The 20,522-nt window shown below is 50.2% G+C and overlaps 1 protein-coding gene across 6 annotated transcripts in view; it reads left to right on the top strand.

Annotated features, from left to right (window-relative positions):
- The window catches only part of ARL3 (ARF like GTPase 3), a 26,817-nt gene extending 6,295 nt beyond the window's left edge, over positions 1 to 20,522 (top strand). For 2 of the 6 annotated variants that reach the window (XM_072039747.1, XM_038181034.2), the window contains exons 2-6: positions 730 to 873; positions 1,870 to 1,986; positions 6,188 to 6,238; positions 8,219 to 8,404; positions 16,576 to 20,522. In XM_072039747.1, the coding sequence (XP_071895848.1) occupies positions 730 to 873; positions 1,870 to 1,986; positions 6,188 to 6,238; positions 8,219 to 8,404; positions 16,576 to 16,623 (546 nt within the window). In that variant the 3' untranslated portion in view covers positions 16,624 to 20,522. Of the gene's footprint in view, positions 1 to 729; positions 874 to 1,869; positions 1,987 to 6,187; positions 6,239 to 8,218; positions 8,405 to 13,978; positions 14,990 to 15,379; positions 15,459 to 16,575 lie in introns of those variants that run through there. The other 4 variants (XM_027459935.3, XM_038181033.2, XM_072039746.1 and 1 more) reach the window with 3 other exon arrangements.

The following is a 20,522-nucleotide window of genomic DNA, read 5'->3' as shown; positions in this document are numbered from 1 at the left end:
GCTGGGATTCTGAGCGCTCCCCCGGCCGTCGCAGGAAGGTCTCGGAGCGGCGGCACCGACAAAAGCTCGGGTGCGCTGCCGTAACGTGCCCGGCTGTAAATGAGCTGACCTGCATATTCCGTTTCCTAATCCTGAGTGCTACTGGCAGCTCCGAGAGCTGAGCCTGGCTAATGACTGCAATCCACTGTGCTTTTCTTAGCGAGGACGTGTGGTGATCTGAGATAGTTGTGAAGTGCTACATCCTGAGAAGCAGAACTGCACGTGCCCCATGGGTCCGGCGTGTTTTAGGCAGATAAACGGGGGTTGAGATGATCAGGGAGTTACTATGAAAAGAACCCATGTCAGGTACGCAGTAACCTACAGCTAACTAGGAGAGAGATTAAATTAATGGGGTTTTCCCTCTGATAAAGATAACGCAGAGCTTGCAAGGACTTGGTTTGCAGCTTCTACACACGATATCCTCGGGCGCTGTCTTCCTGGCACGGGCAGTGCCAAGCAGCTGCGTTACGTGAGCGGTGCAGCCCGGGGTGCACCCCACTGGGTGACATTTGTGCTGGCTGAGACCTTGCTGCTGGTCCTTGGGATGAAGGAAAATTGGGAAGAGGAAAGGGTTCAAGCTGTCCTGGAATCCACCGCCATACAGAACCTGTTTTGAGGGAAGGGGGGCACGGCGTGGTGGGAGGACAGAGTCAGAGGGGAAATAACAGCTGGTCTCTCTTGCTGATTTAGGGTTTACTCTCAATCCTGCGTAAACTGAAAAGCACCCCAGAACAGGAGGTACGGCTCCTCCTCTTGGGACTGGATAATGCAGGCAAGACCACACTCCTGAAACAGCTGGCATCGGAGGACATCAGCCACATCACACCAACGCAGGTGAGGAAGGCCTTTCCCTGCCCAAGGCAGTTTTTACGGTCCCACTTGCTTCCCAAAACTATACAAACTGGAGTCTGGTGCCCCATTAAGTTTCTGAGTTGTCTAAGAGGAGGCTCCACACCAACCAGGACCACGTTTGTCCACACCAAACCCCGGACGTGTGCAGGGGATGCTGTAACGTTGGGCATGTCCCCATCTCCCTGCATCTTTCCCCCATCCAGCTCCAAGCACCTTGCTTATTCCATCGCTCCCTCTCTGATGCCTTTGGCCCCCTTTCTTTGAGCTCGGGGCTGAGGAGAGGGCCAGCACCCATCAGAAGAGCTGCAGCACTGCTCCTGTGTCGACCAGAGGAGGTTGCTAGAGAGCTGTGGGAGATGCTTCCTCCACCCCATAGCTGCCTCGCAAAGCTCCCGGCCCCAACACCCCGCTTCCAAGCCCCAGTCCCCTGGGTGGTGTGGCAGCACGTTGCCAGCCCACGCCACATCCTGTTTTTCTACTTGAATGCCCTTTCAATCGGTGCTGTAATTGATGAAATGGACCCTTCAGACATGCAGCTGTTGCTCCTTTAAGCCTGGCATTCGCTGCGTCGTGTCGAATTGAGCTGAGACCTCTGGCTTCGTGTTAGCCAGGGCTCTACTCAGCTTTCACAGGCTTGGTCCTGCTTCTCACAGCGCCCTTGTTTTTCTCCTTATCTGCAGCTCTCCCACCTCTTCCTGCACCCACCCTGCTGAGCCTTCCCGGGGCACTAACTGCATCCTATGTTTCCGTAGCCATGACAGCATCAACCCTTGACCCAGGAGCACAGGCGAGCTGATGGCTTGGCGTCTGCCTTCGCTTTTCGGTGCCTCTCCTGCAGCCGATCCATCTTTGGGGCTGCCTGGCCCACCTCGCTGCACGTTGCAGGCCCGGGATATATAAGGTGTTAACATCTGCCTGTGAACGTGATCCAGCCATTCAGGTTTATGCTCTATGTGGCTTTGTTTCTGCTCTTTCCAGGGCTTCAACATCAAAAGCGTACAGTCCCAGGGCTTCAAGCTGAACGTATGGGACATAGGCGGACAGAGGAGGATCAGGCCGTACTGGAGGAACTATTTTGAAAACACTGATATCCTTGTGAGTATTGGCTGCGCTTGAATGCTGTGTTCATGCAATGGCTTTCCAAGATCTCGGCCAGAAATTCAGGAACAAGCACTGTAATGTCCCAGGCCTCAGCAACACCATTGCCATTGTAACAGGAGTTATTCTGAGGAAAATGGCAAGATTGGTTGGGTGCAGTAAGAAAAATACAGTGATGTTTGGAGAAATCATTCAGTTGTATGTTTTTGCTTTCACAGGATGGGGCTGGTCAGAGCTAGCCCGTTCCTTTCCTCTCATCTCAGGCTCTTTCACATGAAGGAACATTAATAACTTTTAGCATGCCCATCTATAGCTCCTTTCACTGGAGGCTCCCAAGGCTTGTCATGGGTATTAGTGACACAGCTGGAGAAACTGAGGCACGGAGGAATTCAGTGTCACGTCTGGCATCAGATAGGAAGGCTTCTGGTTGAGGGGCATAGAGAGACCCCTTGTCTTTTCCTTCGGTCCTTTAATCACTAGACTGTCCTTTAATGTTTTTGACGACTTAGCTGCAATTACCTTACAATTTGCTGCAGTTTACTACAATTGTAATTACACCACAGGACTGTGCCAGAGCCCTGGGACCCTCCGAGTGAGTGCTGACTAGTTTCAAAGAGCACCTCTAAAACTCAGCCACACATGCAGTGGGCTGGGGGCTCCAGGCCCACCCTCCTGCCGAGCAGCGTTGCCAGTGGGAGCAGAGAAAAGGCTGCTCTGAGCAAGGCCTGCAGGCTCCCATGGGAAAGCAGGAAGCTCTCTCTGAAAGACGCCCTTCCTCCCTTCTGTCACACACACTCACCAACGTGCTGGGAGCTTCAGTGCGCTTCCACGGAAGGATCAGTGCTGCTAGGAACTAGGAACAGGACCCTTTGCTCCAAGGCTCGTGTCTGGAAAGGCCGGGCAGTACCTGCAGGCTTAGAAAACGTTGTCCAAACAAAGCTGTTATTGGGACTAAAAAGTCCCCAGCAGCCTCTCTGCAGATTCCCCTTTTTCAGCATTAATTTCTAATCCGATGTCTGAGGTCAACCACCGTGGCATAAACCCAGGCAGTTGCTTTTGCAAAGAGCCATGGTGTGATCTTCCCAGGGGGAAGCTCTGTGTCTGAAAAACCAGCAGGACAAACAGCCCGTACCCCTCTGTGGCAGTCAGGAAGGGGAGCACGGCGTGGCTGTGAGGCGATCAGGCCCACTGAGTCCAGGCTCTGCAGCTGCATGCGGTGGGGAGGCCGTAGGTTTGCAAATCAAAGTCAACACTGCAAAGCAGCAGCTAGGGGATCTTTGTCTCTGCTACAGCAGTTGCTCAGGCTGCAGAGACTGCGCAACTGCAAAACACTATCTGGAAGTCTGCTGGCAAAAAACAATGAGCTGTGCTGTGGGCTTCCCCCCTTCCCAGGGCGCATGGGAGAAATAAGGGTGAATTTTAAGGCTGGAGGAGATGAAAGCAGTTGTGTTCCCAACCTCCTCCCTTCCCAGCTAAAGCAATGCTCAGAGAAAACCTTTCTTTTCATACAAGTAAGAAAATAGGTAGAAGCCAAGTCAGTTTGGGGGAAGGAGCAGAGTGAATTCAGAGAGGGAATGAGTGGTGTGCGTGTGGGCCTGAGCTCTCCCGCCTGCATTCCCTGATGGCCAGCTAGCAGCCAGTCCCAGGCTGGGAGCTGTCTGCACGTTAGTGCAGTGCTTTGCCACGTCCATACACATCAAAACCGGGATAGCAGCTAAAAGGATGGGACTGAGCTCTCCTGCCAGCCCTCACACCCCTTACAACTGGTAATTTATCCCCTCTGTCAAACCTGGTGCAGGTCACACCTCTGTAAATTGAGCTACCTTATCCCTCATACTATTTCCTCATCCAGCCCCGCTGCTTGCAATTTCTCCTCAGCCCACTTGCTCCGGGTTTTGTTTTGGCCTGTTGCTCAAAGGAGGCACCCAACTTTACAGGAATTTATTTCTCAAGCTCCAGTACAATGTACTCAAGGGCTGTTCAAACTGGTGAACCATGCTACAAAACACTACAGCCAGAAACAAGATCTTGTGTGGGCCTGGCTGTAGAAGGAGGATAGAAATAAGATACGCCACAGTTCCCAGGACCCCCTGCTTCTGTCTTCTCCTAAACTATATCGCACAAAGCAGAAAGGACCCTCTAAAGGGTATTAAAAAGCAGGAAGTGATTGCAAATTCAAATCCATGCAGGTGCCTTTGAATGAGAGCTCGGTCTTGCATCACACACCTGTGATATTTGGAAGCTTAACCCAGGCAAATAAGGTGTGGATATCTGGCTGATTGCATATTCAGACAGGCACCTGCAGCTATTTGGCACAGTGCTCTCTGGTTTGGAAGTAGGCACTCCGCACATACTTCACCTTCTCTGTGCTGTGCTTCTGTGGCTTTCGCCCTGAGCGCTGTTGTCTCCAATTCTTATCTCGCGAGATAGCTCCCTCACAAGGAACGGAGAGAAAGCCTGCCTGGGACTCAGGGCTCTTCCTTGCCAGTGAGAGAAGCACCATAACAGGGGAGGTGCCACCTCCCAGACGAGAAGCAGCGCGCTGAGAACACTCACGTGAGCAGCCCATCCGTGTGTCGCTGAGCTTCCCCCGAGACATCCTGAAGGAGGAAAGATGACAGTCAAGTTTCACAACCACCAGCCTGCAGCTTCTCCCTTTCTTTTGGCTTGTGCTTCCTGCCCCGAACGGGATGCCCGGGGAGGATGGGTGCAGCTGATGCAGTATTGCTGAACGTATTTGGGATCACGCTGCGGGGAGAGGCTGTCACACATACCCGTGGGCCTTTCCCCCTCACGTGGCATGTGCGCTGCTGTCACATCCCCGTGCAGCTGCGTCCAGCCCCGCCGCGTATCCCCCAGCCTCTGTCAGCACGCATCAGCCTGCCCTTGGGAGGATGACAGACCCCGAGCGATCAGCAGAGGACTGCGAGGCTGCTGGTTGTCCTCCTCCTCGAGCCTGGCATGCAGATTCTCCCGATGTGCGTTCGGTCCTGTTCTAAACAAGCCCAGCACTGCTCATTAAGGGAGTGACTGCAGTTTGCTGCTAGAGGTCTTCCCTTCCCCCAACTATTTGGTCAAAAATATCCTGGAAGCGTGGAGTCTTAACGCTGAGACTGCCTGCGAGGATGCCATTTATCTTGATGGCGGGGTGCTGTGCTCATCTATTCCCTCAAAACCAGGCTGACACTTGCTCCCTGTAAGCCACCAGAGCATGCATATGACATGCTAACGTCTTCAGTCAGCGCTGATGGAGAATGGCAGGGACTGGAAGCAAAAGGCTCAGTGTTTGTCACCAGTCCTGGCCCTGTCTGCTGCCCCAGCATCCTTCTCCTTCAAAAACCTTCCCAAATAATAAAAAAGGGGTGCCAGGTGGTTCTTGCTTGGGTGTTATATTGAGGTTCCCCAATTTCTTTAAATGTGCATGCTGATCTGCAGTAATACTGCTGCAGGAAGGGAGGGAGGATGGCCAGACTTACTATTTACTCGTCTAGGAGGACCTTCAAGGAGCCTTTTAGCCCATGCAGACTGAGAGCTGCCTCTGCTGGGAAGCTCTTTGCATTTACAGAAGGAACTCAGCACATGGAATGCCGCTTGGAGGCGGTGGAGACCCCCTGCCAAGGCAGGGAGCCTGCAGGCTGGAGAACCACCCTTCTGCCCACCCTTCTGTCTGGCTGGGACCTCCTCGTGGGCTGTGAGATGTGGTGCCCAGCTCTGAGGGGGCGGCAGGACTGTGTGGTCACGCTTGGTGAGCCAGCTGCTCCCTGTCTCCTCCACCGCCCTGGCAAACAAGCTGGCAGCTGAAGATGGAGTCTTGCAAGCAGGATCCAGCCATCATCCCTGCCCGCCTGTTCCAGGAGGTTGCAGGAGGAGAGAAACTCACTGTCCCCAATATATTCCTGCTTCCTCTGTCCCCTGAGTGCCATTAATAGATACCACGGAGGCAGCAAGAGCATTCCCAGTGCTGCCACCAGCTCCTTTCTGATCCCAACCATGTGGCTGTCCGCTCCCCCTGGCTTTTCAAAAGGTGGTTCCTCTCCTCTCTGAGCGTCACCAAGTTTTGTCAACATTTGCTATGTAAATAATATCAAGCATCTTTATGCCCCGAAGCATAATTATTAGGTTCAACTCATTTAAGCACACGCTAGTGTGGAAGAACACCATCTGGGAAAAGTAACTTTTCCCCTCCTTTCTTTTTCAGATCTATGTCATCGACAGCGCGGATAGGAAGAGGTTTGAAGAAACGGGTCAGGTGAGCTTCTTATGCCCAGCTTCCTTTGAAGTAACGGAGCGCTTCTGAGTGCCCCTTGCTCACAAAAGTTAGGAGGATGATTTTGTTGTTTATGAGGGAAATTTGCATTTCAAGAGAGACTTGCCTTTCAACATCAATGCAGATCATTTTGGTAGATGGGAAGCAAGGAACATAGGTAGCCTAATTCTGTTTAAATAGAACGGTTTTCATTAAAGTTATACAATAATAGCAAATGGAGCCCAATACTGAAAGCAAAAACTTCTCTAAGTCCTTTAAACCTTGCCAAACCAAGACCCTGAGGAATCTTATTTTCTTATTTACAAAGTTGAAATGGAAATCATATTGACTTGATTGTCTTTTGGATGTAATTGAAAAAAAAAAAAAAAAAGAAACAGGAACTTTGTAACTAGAACTGGCTAGAAAATCTGATTTCCGTTTTGCAAAGTTTTGATGTTTTATAACACTTTGTATTTTAGGATGGAACAAAAATAGGACTTTTGTAAAATTCAGAAAGTGACATCGTCCCGAAATAGCTTTCAACAGATTCACCCCCTTGAAATGGGAAAGTCTGAAATGAGAGATTTAGGTTAAAGCCCTCTGTTTGCCCGATTTGAAGGAGGCACTTGATCTTTTGTCTCTCAATTCTCAAGGGCACACCCTAACAGCAGGACTGTTGGTTACTCTAGGGGTGGGGGGAACTCTCCCTCCTGTTGGTGCTGTTTCATTTTATATCAGCAATTAAATATTCATTAGGCAGAAGAGAGGAAGCAGAAGCTTAGAGCACTTGCCTGAGTCAGGCGGATTCAGCCTGGACCCCTCACATTTCCACAAACAGTTTGGTTTCAATAAATCAGACGTGTCAGATGAAAGACCTATTTTGTTGAAAAATTCCCAGCCAACTCTGTTTATAACTCCATTCTCTTGTCCTGTTTTCCAAACCAAACATTGCTTTTGGGGGGGGATGGAGTCAGATTACCACTGCAGTTCAGCATCTCCCCGGCTGCACTCATTTAATTCAAAAGTTTCTAGTCAGGGGGATGAAAGACGTGAGGACAGTATCTGAAAGTGAGACCCTTCCAGCTAAATAAGGAGCCCACAGAAATCTCATCTACTCATCTGTCTGCAACGCCAGCAGTCCCTCCAGGTTCAAGTTCTGCTGGGCTTGCCATATGTTCACATGGGGAAGTGACTTGAGACTGTGCTCGTTTCGCATGAGGCCATTGCACAACCCTAGACATGAAGTATTTCAGCCATCGTTGATCTACTGCAGATTCAGATTTGAGTTATTAAAAGACTCTCTTTAAGTCACCCACTTTTAAATGAACAAACCCATTTCTCAGGATGCCACCCAATGTGTGCTGCACATATGGAGCCAAACTCCAGCAAATAAAGCTGATCTAGCTTGTCTCCAGCTAGCCAATGCTTTCAAAAGCATTGCCACTTTCTTGTGGGATTTCCATTTCTGGGAGGGAAAAAAAAAAAAAAGAAAAAGAAAAAGTCCTCTGCCACTCAAATTGCAGCTTATGGTACTTGGAACAAAACCCCGAAACTCATTATTAGCGAAGATATCAGGGCTTGTGTCAGCGGCTGCTCAGGTACAAATGCCAGTCAGGCAGTAACTTAAAACAAATTCCTCATACTGCCAATTTACATGTTTTTTGCTGTTTCATCAGTTTTGGTCTCTGAGGAGCAGAGCCTGGTAAAACACAGAGTTGTAGCCTTTAAGGCAACTGCTAATTTCAGACTAAGATGAAGATTTTTGTAACCTGTAATTGGAAGAAATAGCTTTTGAACCTTGGGCACAGATGATTGTATACATTTTTGCTCTCTTATAATAAGATCTAAGTTTCACTGGAACACGCTCTTCCAACATTTGCCCTAAATATATTTCTAATTAGAGACAACCACTGGTGGTTGAAGGCTTTCTTCCCTTCCCTCTCTCTGTCTTCCCCCCACCCTACTCCCTTGTAAATGATATAGGAGCTGGCTGAGCTTTTGGATGAAGAAAAGCTTAGTGGAGTCCCCGTGCTCATATTCGCTAACAAGCAGGATTTGCTGACGGCTGCCCCTGCTTCAGAGATTGCCGAGGGACTGAACCTACACACAATCCGTGACAGAGTCTGGCAGATCCAGTCTTGTTCGGCTCTTTCTGGAGAGGGAGTACAGGTGAGGCTCTGGAGAAGGCTTGCTGTGCCAGCAGGCCATCTGCGAGAGAGAGAGCTCCTTGTCTGTTGATCTGCAGGGTGGGGCTGGACCGGCTGCGTCGCGAAAGAGGGTCAGAGCAGCCAAACCCGTGCTGTGCACAGCACAGGGGGCACATCTCTCCTCGGGGGGCGCATATCTCATCGCCCGTGCGAAGGGGAGGGGGAGCTACGGGCCCTTGGGATCTCCCCATCCCTAGGAAAGGGGAGCCAGCACCTCCCCACCACCCAGGACCCCTTGGCTGGGCCAAATGAAGACATTGATTTATTGGAAAGAGACTGCTGTCAGGTTAATCATTTTCACAAAACAAATCGCCTTTTACTATTAACCCCTTTGACTGTTACAAGTGTGCACTTTAGAAATCTGATTTACCTCCACGGCTAATGTCATTTGGCGTTTTGCTCAACCCAGGCGCCAGAGAGAAAGCGATCAATTTTTCTGGCCCAGAGAAACACAAGAGCTGCACATGGGGCAAAGACCACTTCTGTCTAATGGCAGCGTGTGGGGCAGCAAAAACCTGCACTGGGGGCTGAGCTGTGTTCCTGTGCCACGCTGTAATAGCTGAGTCTTGTGCTGCTGTGCTGTAGCCAGTTCCTGCAGTATAGTAGCTCTTTGTAATGTAAATGGGACCTGGGTTTGTTTATTTCACTCTTAGGCTTTCCTGAATTAATGAAATATTTGCAGTGCTCCCAATCCGAGCAGGCAGGATTACTCCCTTCACTGATACTTAAAGAAACAGAATTGTCAAGATATTTATCTTCATTGCAAATTCAGTAAAACCCTATTTGCAGATGCTACAGAGATATTCAGGATAGTCAGATCTCAAGCTGAGTAGGAAAAGTCGCAGAAGAAGCCCACAACACTGAGTGGGCAGTAAAATGGCAGATGAAATTCAGTGTTGACAAGTGCAAAATGATGCACAAGAGGAACAACAACCCTAACTATACACTTACAGTGATGGACTCTAAATTAGCTGCCATTACTCAGAGAGCAGATCATTGGGAACAGCAGCTTAGTGCTCATCAAAGGCCAAAAAGGAAAATCAAATGCTAGGGAATTACCAGAAACCAAACGAGAAACTTTCCAGAAAACATCTCTTATGTAGCAGAATAAAAGCATAGTGGCCCTCAGCCTTGAACGTGACATTCCTTTCTGCCTCTGCTCCCATCTAAAAAGACTTTTGTAGTAGTAGAATCAGAGTCAAAGAAGAAGTTGGGTTAAAGGGTCTTCAGGACATCTTCAAACCAACCTCCTCCTTAAAGCAGGGATACCTACAAGTGTAGAGGAGGTTGCTGAAGGCCTTGTCCAACCAGGAAATAAATATCTCCAAGCAGGGAGATTCCCCAGCATCTCTACGTAACCTCGCCCAATGCTTAACTACCCTCATCAGGAAAAATTGTCCACATACCTGCTCAGAAGTACAAGAGATTTGAGGATCTTCTTTTGAGGATGATCAGCAGTACCGAGTGGCGTCTGTAAACAGGGAGAATAAAAGGATTAGGACTTGCAGCTTGGAAGGGAGAGGACAGAGTGGGAACATCTTCAGAATTTGTAAATAAGGCTTAAAAATGGCAGGTAGGCTGTACGCTATTTTTCACATTGCTAGAGAAAGGGTGTCTGATGAACTAATCAGACAACCTTTTAATAGGAGTAAAAACTGCTTCTTTGCTTGCTGCATAATTGAATTGTGGATCTCATCGGCACTGAACATTGAGGAGACCAAAGGTGTCAGTTGGTTCAGAAAAATACTAAGCAATTTCTAAAGAAGTTATCTGAGGAACATCTGCAGATAACTGCTGTTCACCAAGATCTGGAGATAGCTTTTTAATGAGAAACAGCTTGGGCCCTGGACTGGGAGGGAAGAACAGAGCAAGGGAGACCCTGTTCCTACACGTCCTTTCCCTTGGCATCCCAAAAGGCCATGAGGGACCCCTGGCCTGACCCACTGCAGCAGCTCTGCTTTGAAATTCTTAACCCAACATTTAGACCTAAACGCAGCAGATGGCCTCCTTTAAAGAGCCTCTGTTCAGTTAGCTGAGGTACAAATTGTTGTCACCAACCTTGTGGAAAGCTCCAGCTCTGTAATCTTGATTTTGAAGTGGTGGTCTTCGAGGGAAATACATTCCTCAGTGGCAGCATATGTTCAAGTCCAAAGAAATGTGATCAAGATCAAGAAAGCGAGGCTGCAGTTCAAAGGGCTGCAGACGAGTGCAGGTTACCTCCTTCCTTCCTCCAGACCCTCCCCTACTTTATGTAAGCCCAAGCCAGCTCCCCAGCTGTAGGGAGGCAGTAGAATGAAAATTCAGGGAGGTGGAGGAACTAAATGATAGGTAACAGCATTTCCTGATGATGAGCTTTGACAAAAGCCTCCTTCCCAAACTGATCCGTGGGCTCTCTGAAGAGCCCTGCCACTTATTTGTTGTTGGATCCTTCTTTCTGTGCCCTGTCCTTGAAGTGCAGTCTCTCTCTACACACTCAGCTGAGTAAAATACACAGCCCAATGCCCTCCACAAGAAAAATTATATCCATTTCTGTTCTTACTTCCAGAAAACAAAAGGCAAGAGCTAAATAAAAGCATTTGCAGCCATATATACTTTGCTTATCATGCCTATCTAGACAAATTAATTTAGATGCAGGCTAGATAACATCCTGTTTCGCTGTCCCCAGTCTCCCTGCCCTAAATACTGCAGCTTATTCCATAAATGATTGTTGCAGAAAGGTCAGGTAAGTTACAAACTCTCTGCAGCTTATAGAAAAAAAAACAGCCCTTACATTTCTCTGCTGCTGGAACTCCAGCCCTGTCAAATCAGGCAGCGAGGCTGCCAAGCTCTCCTTCTGCTCGCAGAGTCATTGAACAAAATGTTCTGTGGGATGGCTTTTAAACTGAAGGATTTTAGGTGCAACTAGATCAGCCCAGGAAGAAACAACATCTTCATCCCTTGAACTCTCAGGAGAGGTTAACACACTCAAAATTTAGGGCAATCAAAGAAAAAAAAAAATGTTTAAAGAGTGAGATTAAGAAAGAAGGCTTTGAGGATCGCGGCACACGATAGCAGTGGCTCAGAAAGGGAGCTCTCTCTGTGTAGTTAAATCTCAGGTCACTGCTTTAAGGACTTGTTTGGGAAATGACAATGAGTGGCAGAAAAGGCAACGAAGATGGGGAAGCATCAGGTATTCAGAACGAAAGCCGCGCAGCGAGCTCACTAACCAGGGCTGCTGACGGAATACGTGAGCTAGAGCAAAATCGGAGACATCACTGACGGATTTTGCAAGTAAGAGTAGTGGCATATCTAGTACCAAGCACACGCACGAACAGAGTTCAGAGGGGAAGATTTTTTGTGATAGCTTGAAGGAAGAGCAATGAGGAAAGATAAATAACGCCAACAGATGAAGGAGAAATAGTTTGAAGGTCATTTAATTAGTTTAGCTGCTAGCACCATGGTGTATAGAATTGGGTAGTTAAGACTGGGGATTTCAAGGTTAATGAGATTAGATTATGGTTAATAGAATGATATAAATTTAGAGAATTTAACTATTGTTTGAAATAGGTTATTTAATAAAACTGTTAATTAAGGAGGGAACCCATATTGTCATTTTCTCTTCTAAAACCAACCATTGGGGACTAGGGGAAAGGGGCCCAGCAACGTCCTGGGCAGGCTCAGAAGAGAGGTGACTGGGTTAACTGGAAATCCTGCGCAGAGCTTTCCCCCGTAGAAGCCAGCTGCTGTCCCCCACTATGCCAGCTGAAGACTTCATTACCTCCTGACTGAAACCACGGGCAGCTCTTTTCTTCTTAATCAGACTTCAGAGCTAGTTAGGAGAGCAGGAAAGCAGCATCCCGTTCCCACTTACACTGAGACCCTTGCAAACAAGCGAGGGAGGCGATTGCTGATGCTAGCAGAGAGACACAAGAGAGCTCTTGCCTCACAGCAGCTCTCCGCTGCCACGTAGGCTCTCTTGGGGTTGCGCTCTCCGACCAGATCTCCAGTTGTAGTCCTTGGCGTGCAAAAGCTCAGCACGTTCCACCCCGGCCAGCCAGGGTGGGGTGAAAGCAGAAAGGACTCCTCTGCTTCGCTGCCTGCCCTCTTGCTGGAGGTGCTACTTAGGGGCCAGGGCGTGTATTAAACATGAGTCAAGTCTTTGGAGCGCTCCGCAGCTCATTTCTTGTTTGAAGCCAGTCCCCGATCAAGGCAGCAGGAGCTCGGCCTGCCCTGAGGAATCATCCTCCAGAACGATGCTGCAGCATATTGTGTCCAGAGTCTCCCAAGCATAATGGCCCCCCGGAGACCATTAAAAGCCAGTGGAGATGAGAGTAGCCACTAAACTTCTCTAATTTATGCCAGAGCTGCTCTGGCCCAAAGGACTGTAGGAAAGGCTGAGCCGCTTTCTCCTCCCTGCCTCTTTCAACCTAGACGACAAGGGAGCCCGAGCCCTGCGTCGTGCTGGAGCTGCCATTCGGTGCTTTCACAGGGACGAGATTGAGCACAGGGCTCCCAACCATCATCTGCCTTGTATCCTCTGAGCTCAGGTTTGTCTTAAAGATGTCTTAGCCACAGCAGGCTAGCCAGAGTTCCTCCACATCTTAACAAGGTTCTGGGGCTACTTGTAAATGTGATTTAAAACCAATTTTGACGACTGCAGCTCTCCTGGGGCAGGCAGAGCCAGTTGATGAGGAGGAAAAGCAGCGATATTTCCAGATTACAGGGCAGAGTCTTGTGATTTTTAAGCAGGGTAAGAAGAGAGTCTACAAAGCTGCATCGGGGATACAAGGTCTCAGAGGACAAGAGAAAAGCTTGCACCCTGGCAAAAAAAACAATGGCTGATGTACTTGTGGGAGCCTGTAAAAGCCTGCCTGTGCGATGACTGGAGGTACAAAGAAATGACAGATAATGAAGGCACAGTCCTAGCTGTGCAGAGAGAGAAGAAAGTGACAGTTAAAATAACATACACCAAAAATGCTAGAGATGGAGAATTTTGCACTCGCCTGACCCAATTTATTATGGCAGACGGAGGATTACATGAAAGGATTAAGCTTTGCTGTCCTTAAGGTCACGTTCGGGGTCACAAGTCTGTGGCCTTGCCTGATCCCTGGCTTACAGGGGAGCAGAAATCGGGAGGCTTTTTCCGGGGTGGAAGGGACTGGTTCCCGGTGTTTGAAGTCAGATTACTTCACTCCCACAGCCGCAGAGCTGATAATGCAGAGAATAAGCAAGCAGCGGGCTAATCCCGAGCAGGACTTGGTATTTCTCCCGGGGGAGGCTCTACCAGCTCTCTCCCGAAGGGTGCACAGTACAACTCCCCTGGCGCGGGAGCAGATGTGACTGCAGCGAGGCGGGGTTGTGCCAGGCAGCGTTTCTCTGCGAGGAGCATTATCTCCTTCCCTGGAGTTCTCTCTCTTTGCTTTGGTAAAGTTTACTAGCTGCTTGTTAAGGAGCTAAGAGAGCTGAAGCTGAAAGATCTGAAATCTTTCCCTGGCTAAGTTTTCCCATGGTTGACTTGAGGCTGGAATACTAATACCGTATCCGTCTCCATCCTCAGAATACCTGCCAACGCTTCTGTGTCTCAACAAAGCAGCCCAAGGACATCTATCAAGATCTAAATGTTACTGTAGGGATTGTACTTTCTGCACAGAGCCATCTTTTAAGCATGCAGATATAGGGACAGAACGGATAGGGACAAAGGATGACAGCAGTTGACTCCTTGTGGGTTTGACTCTTTCAAGCATCGTTTCCTCCTTCCCGTGTGCTTCCCCCACAGCAGCTCTTTGTGTTTATAGCAGCTCCTCTGGATTTCTCTGCCTTACCAGCCCCCTGTCCAGCCTCACACCTTAGGTAGAAAAACTGCAGACATACCTTCTGCTTTCTTTTGCCTTCCACTGCATTCGCTGTTCTCCAAAGCATTTGGGGACGCTGCAGAGGACGTGCACCCCGACAAAGGTGCACCAGGAGCCACAGAGGCAGCTGCAGCGTGGCTGAGGACGAGCAGAGCATCTCACACACACCCCTCTGATACATCACGCTTAGAGCTGGACACATTTTTCTCTTTATCACCACCAGGCAGGGAGATATTTACAATTAAATGCAATTTTTCCTGCCAATTAACTCATGTCAGAAGAGAGTTTTAACATCGATTCCTGCTTTAAAAGTTCGGTGACCTACTTACGTATTTCAAGCCCGTTTGGAGTTCACCTTTCCTCGTGCGTTTTGCTATGTCATTCTTTTGCCCTCGTTACATGCTTGATGCAGCCAGGCTCCCAGCCATGGTAAATCCCATCATAAACTCTGCTTTATGACCCTCAGCGCACTGGTGCTAAAACGCTCTGCCTTTCCCCTTCCCCAGCTCCCTAACGGCAGCGGGCAGAGTTTTAATCACTGTGAATTCAGGTTGTGGTCAGATTAGGTAGGAGATAGGATGCGTGTTTGTTGTTTCGCAGTGATGTATTGTTTCTGGGATTACTGTGCTGAATAGCAGAGGGTGTCAGCTGATATTTATTACTTTAAGCTGTCTCAGCTGTTCTGGTTCAGCAAATAAACCTACATTCAAAATGAATGAGGAGCTCTGCTTGCCTTGTATGCCATGATGTGTGCAAATGTGATTATTGCTTCCGAGGCAGGGGAAGCTGGAATCATTGTGGGAGCATTTTCGGTTATTTATTTATTTTTACTCTTTGCAGGCAATCATGCAGATTTCTAAAGCACACAATCAAGCCAAAGGCTTGACACCTCTCCTCCTCGCCCCATTGTTAAGCCCTGGCATTCCACACGCTGGGAACCGCTCGCTCCCTCTCCCTCTAAAGTGATAAGCTTTAAACCGCGCTATTGATTGCTTAAGGCATTACATGTTTTACACCTAGGTTATCAGTGTTATTGAAAGGGGAAGACACAAAGCTACTGGGCCTTAAAATGAATCTACCTCTCTTCTTTTCCCATTTGCTCTGAGGATTTCAGACAATTTGTTTTACACCGATCTCTGCCGCGGAGATAAATAAATGAAACTGGAGACATCAGCCCTCCCCAAGGTTAGAGTTAGAAGTGTTATTAGTCCTGGGCCTCCTGTGCACCCCAGCACAAACTGGGCTCGCTGATTCTTTATTTAACGCAGCAACGAGGGCTAATTTCAAAAGTTGCTGCTCCCCTTCAGATAAGAAGTGTCACATAGCACAACAATCAAGGCAAATTGGTATTTGCAAGCGAGAACCTGCTTCTGATTAAGCCCTGGGGACTCCCTCCCTCCCTCTCTCTCTCTCTCTCATTACTTTTCAGCTCCCCTCTGACGTGGCCACCCCCTTTATGGCTGAGTGGGGGCAATGTGGAGGCACGGTGGCGGGGCTGGGCTCACCCAAAACGATCCCAAACTGACCGCTGAGCATAACACAGTCGTCTCACAGCAGCTAGTGACAGGAGCAGACAAAATGTGGCTTTGCCCTTCAGTAGCACATCCCCTTGTGGGACCTCAGCAAAAACTCACGCTCGGTTCTTCACAGCAGAAGGGCTGCCCTACAGCTTGCAGTGCTCAGAGAGGCTGCACACGTTTTTACAGAAGCACCCTAACGGGTGTATCACCATCCCCAAACTTGACCACCTCTATTCGCACTGAAACCCAGTGGGATCCCCCAGCGCCTGTTTTCCGTGAGGGCCCTGCGGCACAGGGAGCAGAGCCCACATCCAGTTATTTCGGGGGCTTTTGCCCATCCGAGTGGATGTGATTTGACCAGGGACGTGCAGGAAGCTTGCAGCTGAGCAGAGATCAGAGCCCTGTTAGCGCTGGCCGTGTAACCAACAGCCTGGAGTGCCCGCTCTCCGAGATAAGGTGACGTGCCCAAGGTTACACAAATCATCCGAACCTGGAAGCGAGCCTCGGTCTGCTGCTGACATACCTTAACTGCAAAGCGATCCTTCCTTGAAGGGACGCAGGGACATGATGAGGCGGTGATGCTTTTTATGGGCAGACGAAGGATTTAATGAGCCCTCTGTGCGACACCCAGCGAGCACCGAAGTGCTCGGCTTTCCCCCGGCGCGTTTTTGGGGCGCAGAGGGCAGGCGTGGGGTAGCTGAGGAGGCAGAGCACGGAGTCGGGTGGGACTGGGGGATTCCTGTTCCCTTCGCTCGACTAACACTGCCTTTCTCTGTCTAAAGGACGGCATGAATTGGGCGTGCAAAAATGTCAATGCTAAGAAGAAATAAAGCGGTCTGAGCTGCATGGAAATGGAGGAGCGGTGGGAGCAGAATTCTAGCCCGAAAACACTAATTTGCTGCTTTCTGACCAAATGTTTTTCCATCTGTGCACAGCTACAGCTGTTAAAAGAAAAAAAAAAAAAAAAAAGAGGAAAGGAAAAAAAAAGGGAACAACATTGGGTAAAACCTACTGCTGGATTTGGAACTTGACCTGCTCTTTAGTACCATTTTTTACCCCAATAAAGGAATGATATATTTCCTCCCTACGCATAAATAGTATTAAATGTCTGATTAGCAAGCCAGTTTGTAAGCAGAGGCAAGGCTGTGATTCAGTGCGAGGCAGAGGGAGCGGTGAGTTGCTGTAGCTGCTTAAACGCATTCGACCTGCCCTGTGCGTGCAGCCTTGCGGTTGCTGAGGACACGCTCAGGTGGCAGTCACAGCTTTTCCTCAGCGACAGATAAAACGCGGTTTTGTTACCGATTGTGGGTAGTTTCTTTAAAAAAAAAAAAAAAAAAAAAAGCTGCTCAGAAGTCATTTGTGTAATGAGGGTAGAAGACTTCCACATATTCCTAGAGCCATAAAAGAGGAGTTTGATCCTAACGAGACGCTGTTGCATTGCGACGCTGCCGTGGAAGGAGGAGGAAGGTTATGTGTGTATAATTGAAGCTCTTTACAATTGGAATAATGCGGGATGAGCGTGCCTAGGGCTTTTCTCGCAGCTGAAGGAGAATTTAGCCCAGCGTTTCACCTTGAGCCAGCAAAAAACGTGGTTCCTGCGTTCAGTAAGCTCCATATGTGAGATTAGTCTCGATGCCGAACAATCCCTGTTGATTTTCCTTTGATGTTAAGGCAACTCCGCAGCAAAATGCAATTAAGGCCGTGATTACTTTCTCGAATGAGATACCGGGTCCCAGGCTTCCTTTCTGAAAATGTGCAAAATATCTTCTCCTACCCCTCCCCTGCCTCGGCAGGCCCCGCCGAGCCCTCCGGGGAGCAGGCAGGGGACTGCCCCTGCGCGGGGGCTGCCGGCCCAGCCCGCTGCCAGCTGCACATCATCCTGCTGCAGGGCCACGAGCCTGGGAACGGCAGATGGGAAGCGCTCTTTGAAACGAGGATTCATTCTTCCCTCAACTGCCTTTCCGCCCAAAGGATGCAGTTGCTGAGATGGGAAAGCGAATGCTATTTTTTTTTTATTTTTTATTTTTTTTCCCACCTCCTCGTCCTCCCCGGCCCCAGCTGACAGCGGGCGGGGAGTCATCGGCGCGCCAAAGTAGCCGTGTCCTGCGTGGAGCGAGCTCGGCGACTCCTGGGCCGCTTTCGAAGGCACAGATGGTGAAATAATCCCGCTGCCCTGCTTGCCAGCTTTGTTTGCTGCCTGCCTGCGAAAGGCCAGAGAGCGGCTGGGGGCTGCCTTACCCCTGCCACCCCGCGCAGCCGGGGCGAGCCGTGTGTAGGGCAGCATGTGGCTTCACCACGCGCCAGCGGCTTGCCTCATGGCTCCAGGCTGACACCCCTGGAGCTCCCAGCTCTTTGCTCCTCCCTTCCCTTGGCCATCTCCAGCTCAGAAACATCTGCACCGTGCTCCTGGCCGCCTCCGTGGTAGGGCCCTGCAGCTTCAAATCACCCCGGGCTGCCTCCAGGTCCCCCCCCCCGTGCAGCAGGGTGCGTGCAGAGGCGGTTCAGGGGTTGAGCTGCGTGGAGTTCAGCTGTCTTTGCCGTGGCTGGGGGCAGAGGGACAGCTGGGACAGCAACTGCTTTAGCAATCCGAGTTTAATCTGCCTGCGTCCGTGAGTCAGCACCCTGGGAGTGCATCTGGCTCCAGCGCCGAGGCAGGACGTGCATACGGAGTGAGGCAGCCGGGCTGCAAAAAAAAAGAAAAAAAAAAAAAAAAAAGATGACTGGGAGGGGGAAAAGAGCAGGCTCGAGCTGTTGGGCAATAGCCCATGACACAGAGAAGTGACACACTTCCAGCTTTGCGTGGCTCGAGTGAGGAGTCATGGGGAAAGATGCTCATTTAAACACAGCAACTGTGTTGGCTTACGGGGAAGCCCAGGAATCCGAGCCCCGCGTGTTCCCGGAGCTGCTCGGCCAAAGGAGGAGAAATGCATCCTAGGGTGCATACAAAAGGTCGCCTTCCCCCCCTATGAATGCATTTTCCTGGTGCAAGCGCTGTAAAGAAGTGCAGCCCTTTCTCCAAGGCACGATTTGCGCTGGCAGAGTGACAGCGCAGTGTGGCAGATCCTCCCCAGCTCTGGATTTGCCCTCCCTGCGCGCGAGGTGCTGAGTGAAATGCTCCGGCATCTGTCCCCCGGCCCCGTCAGGGCAAAGCAAGCTCCCCCCGGGAAAGGAGAGGCTCCTTTTATCCCCCGAGGGAGCTCAGGTGGGTGCTCCCCAGCTCTCTCCTTTCCTAAGCGGTGACAAACTGACCCCGTGACACCCAGCCCGCACCACGGTTGGCCTCCTGGAGCCAAAAAGCAAAACACTTTTCTTTTTAGGCTCCCATCAGTTGCGCTTAGAAACACGTTTAAAAAAAAATTAATACATTTGTAGAGCAAATTTCCTCTTGCTCCAGTTTGGAAGGAAGAACTCTCCTTACTGAACCCAGGACCCAGAAGTGTTTGCTGGCTCACGCGCTGTGCTCGCACGGGGCTGCACGGGGCGGTTCCTTGCCTCTGTGCCACATTTGTCTGCCCGGGAGGGCGAAAATGCCCCCGGCTTCAATAAATCCCCCCACGGCAGCGGCCATCAGTGCTCTTTGTGCTGTCCCCTCGCTCTGTGCATCCAACTGGTGAAAATGTAAAGGGGTTTGAGATTCCCTTCCCCTGCTCCTCGCCTAGACGCTGCCCGCTGTGCCCCACGCAGGGCTCCCGTCCCGCAGCACGGAGAGCAATCCCTGCCCCTCGGCCAGCCCTCCGCATCCCCTTGGGTTGATGCTAATCGCCCGAGGAGGCTTTGTCCTTCCAACTCGGTCTCCTTCGCCCTCTTTTAAGGAAGATTGGAGGGAAGCAAAGCATCTCATTGGTATGGGGGGGAGCCTCGCCACGCATGGCATCGATTCATGGGTTTTTAAAGCCAGAAGGGACCATTACGCTCCTCTCTCCTGACCTCCCGCATAACACAGCCCATTAAATTCCACCCGGCGAGGCTCGCGGCGAGCTCGGTGCCTCGCGGTTGAATTAGAGCAGCTCCGCGAGCGGGACGCCCGGCCATGATTTAAAGGCTCCGAGTGACAGCCCAAACCCAACCCCGGGCCTTGAGGAGTTTGTCGCACGGGGTGAATTCCCTTCCCCACGGGGAGGTTGTCTCGCTTCACTTTCACATCATTAAATCTGGTGGTACCTCTGTGATGGATTAAAGGCGCCTCTCCTGCCCGCTCCTGTTCTCGGGAGGGGAAAGAGGATGGAGAAGGGAAATTTTCCAAGGGCACATGAGGAAATAGGGGGTCACCTCCCTGCTCCAGCAGCCCTGACTCTGCCCCAAGTCAGGTTTGCTGGAGAATTTCTCCCCTTGCCCTCGGAGAAGGTTGCCCAAAGCCTCGTGCACCATCTCCCCGGACCCCGATACCGCTTCTTGCGCGTTCAAGGATATTTCCCTGCCAAAAACACAACAAATCAGAGACTTTTTTTAAATTACTGAGTGTGCTGTGATGAGCCCAGCCCCGGCAGCCTCGTTCCCTGCCCCACGGGGCACCAGCGGGCTCTGCTGCAAAAGCCAAAGCTCGCCGCTGTCTCCTCCCGGCGCATTCCCTGCTCCGGCCGGGCCCACGCAAGCTCTTTCTTTTATGTTCCCTTTTTTTTGACTTTCACCAAAAAGGGGTGTTTGCAATATCTGTTCATGTCAGTACTCTGTGTACGGTTTAGCTGTCTTTGTCAAAAAAAATAAAGATATTAAAATTTAGTAGAAAGAC

This window comes from Anas platyrhynchos, chromosome 6, assembly GCF_047663525.1.
Source record: "Anas platyrhynchos isolate ZD024472 breed Pekin duck chromosome 6, IASCAAS_PekinDuck_T2T, whole genome shotgun sequence".
NCBI lineage: Eukaryota > Metazoa > Chordata > Aves > Anseriformes > Anatidae > Anas > Anas platyrhynchos.
This window is presented reverse-complemented; position numbering and strand designations above follow the sequence as displayed.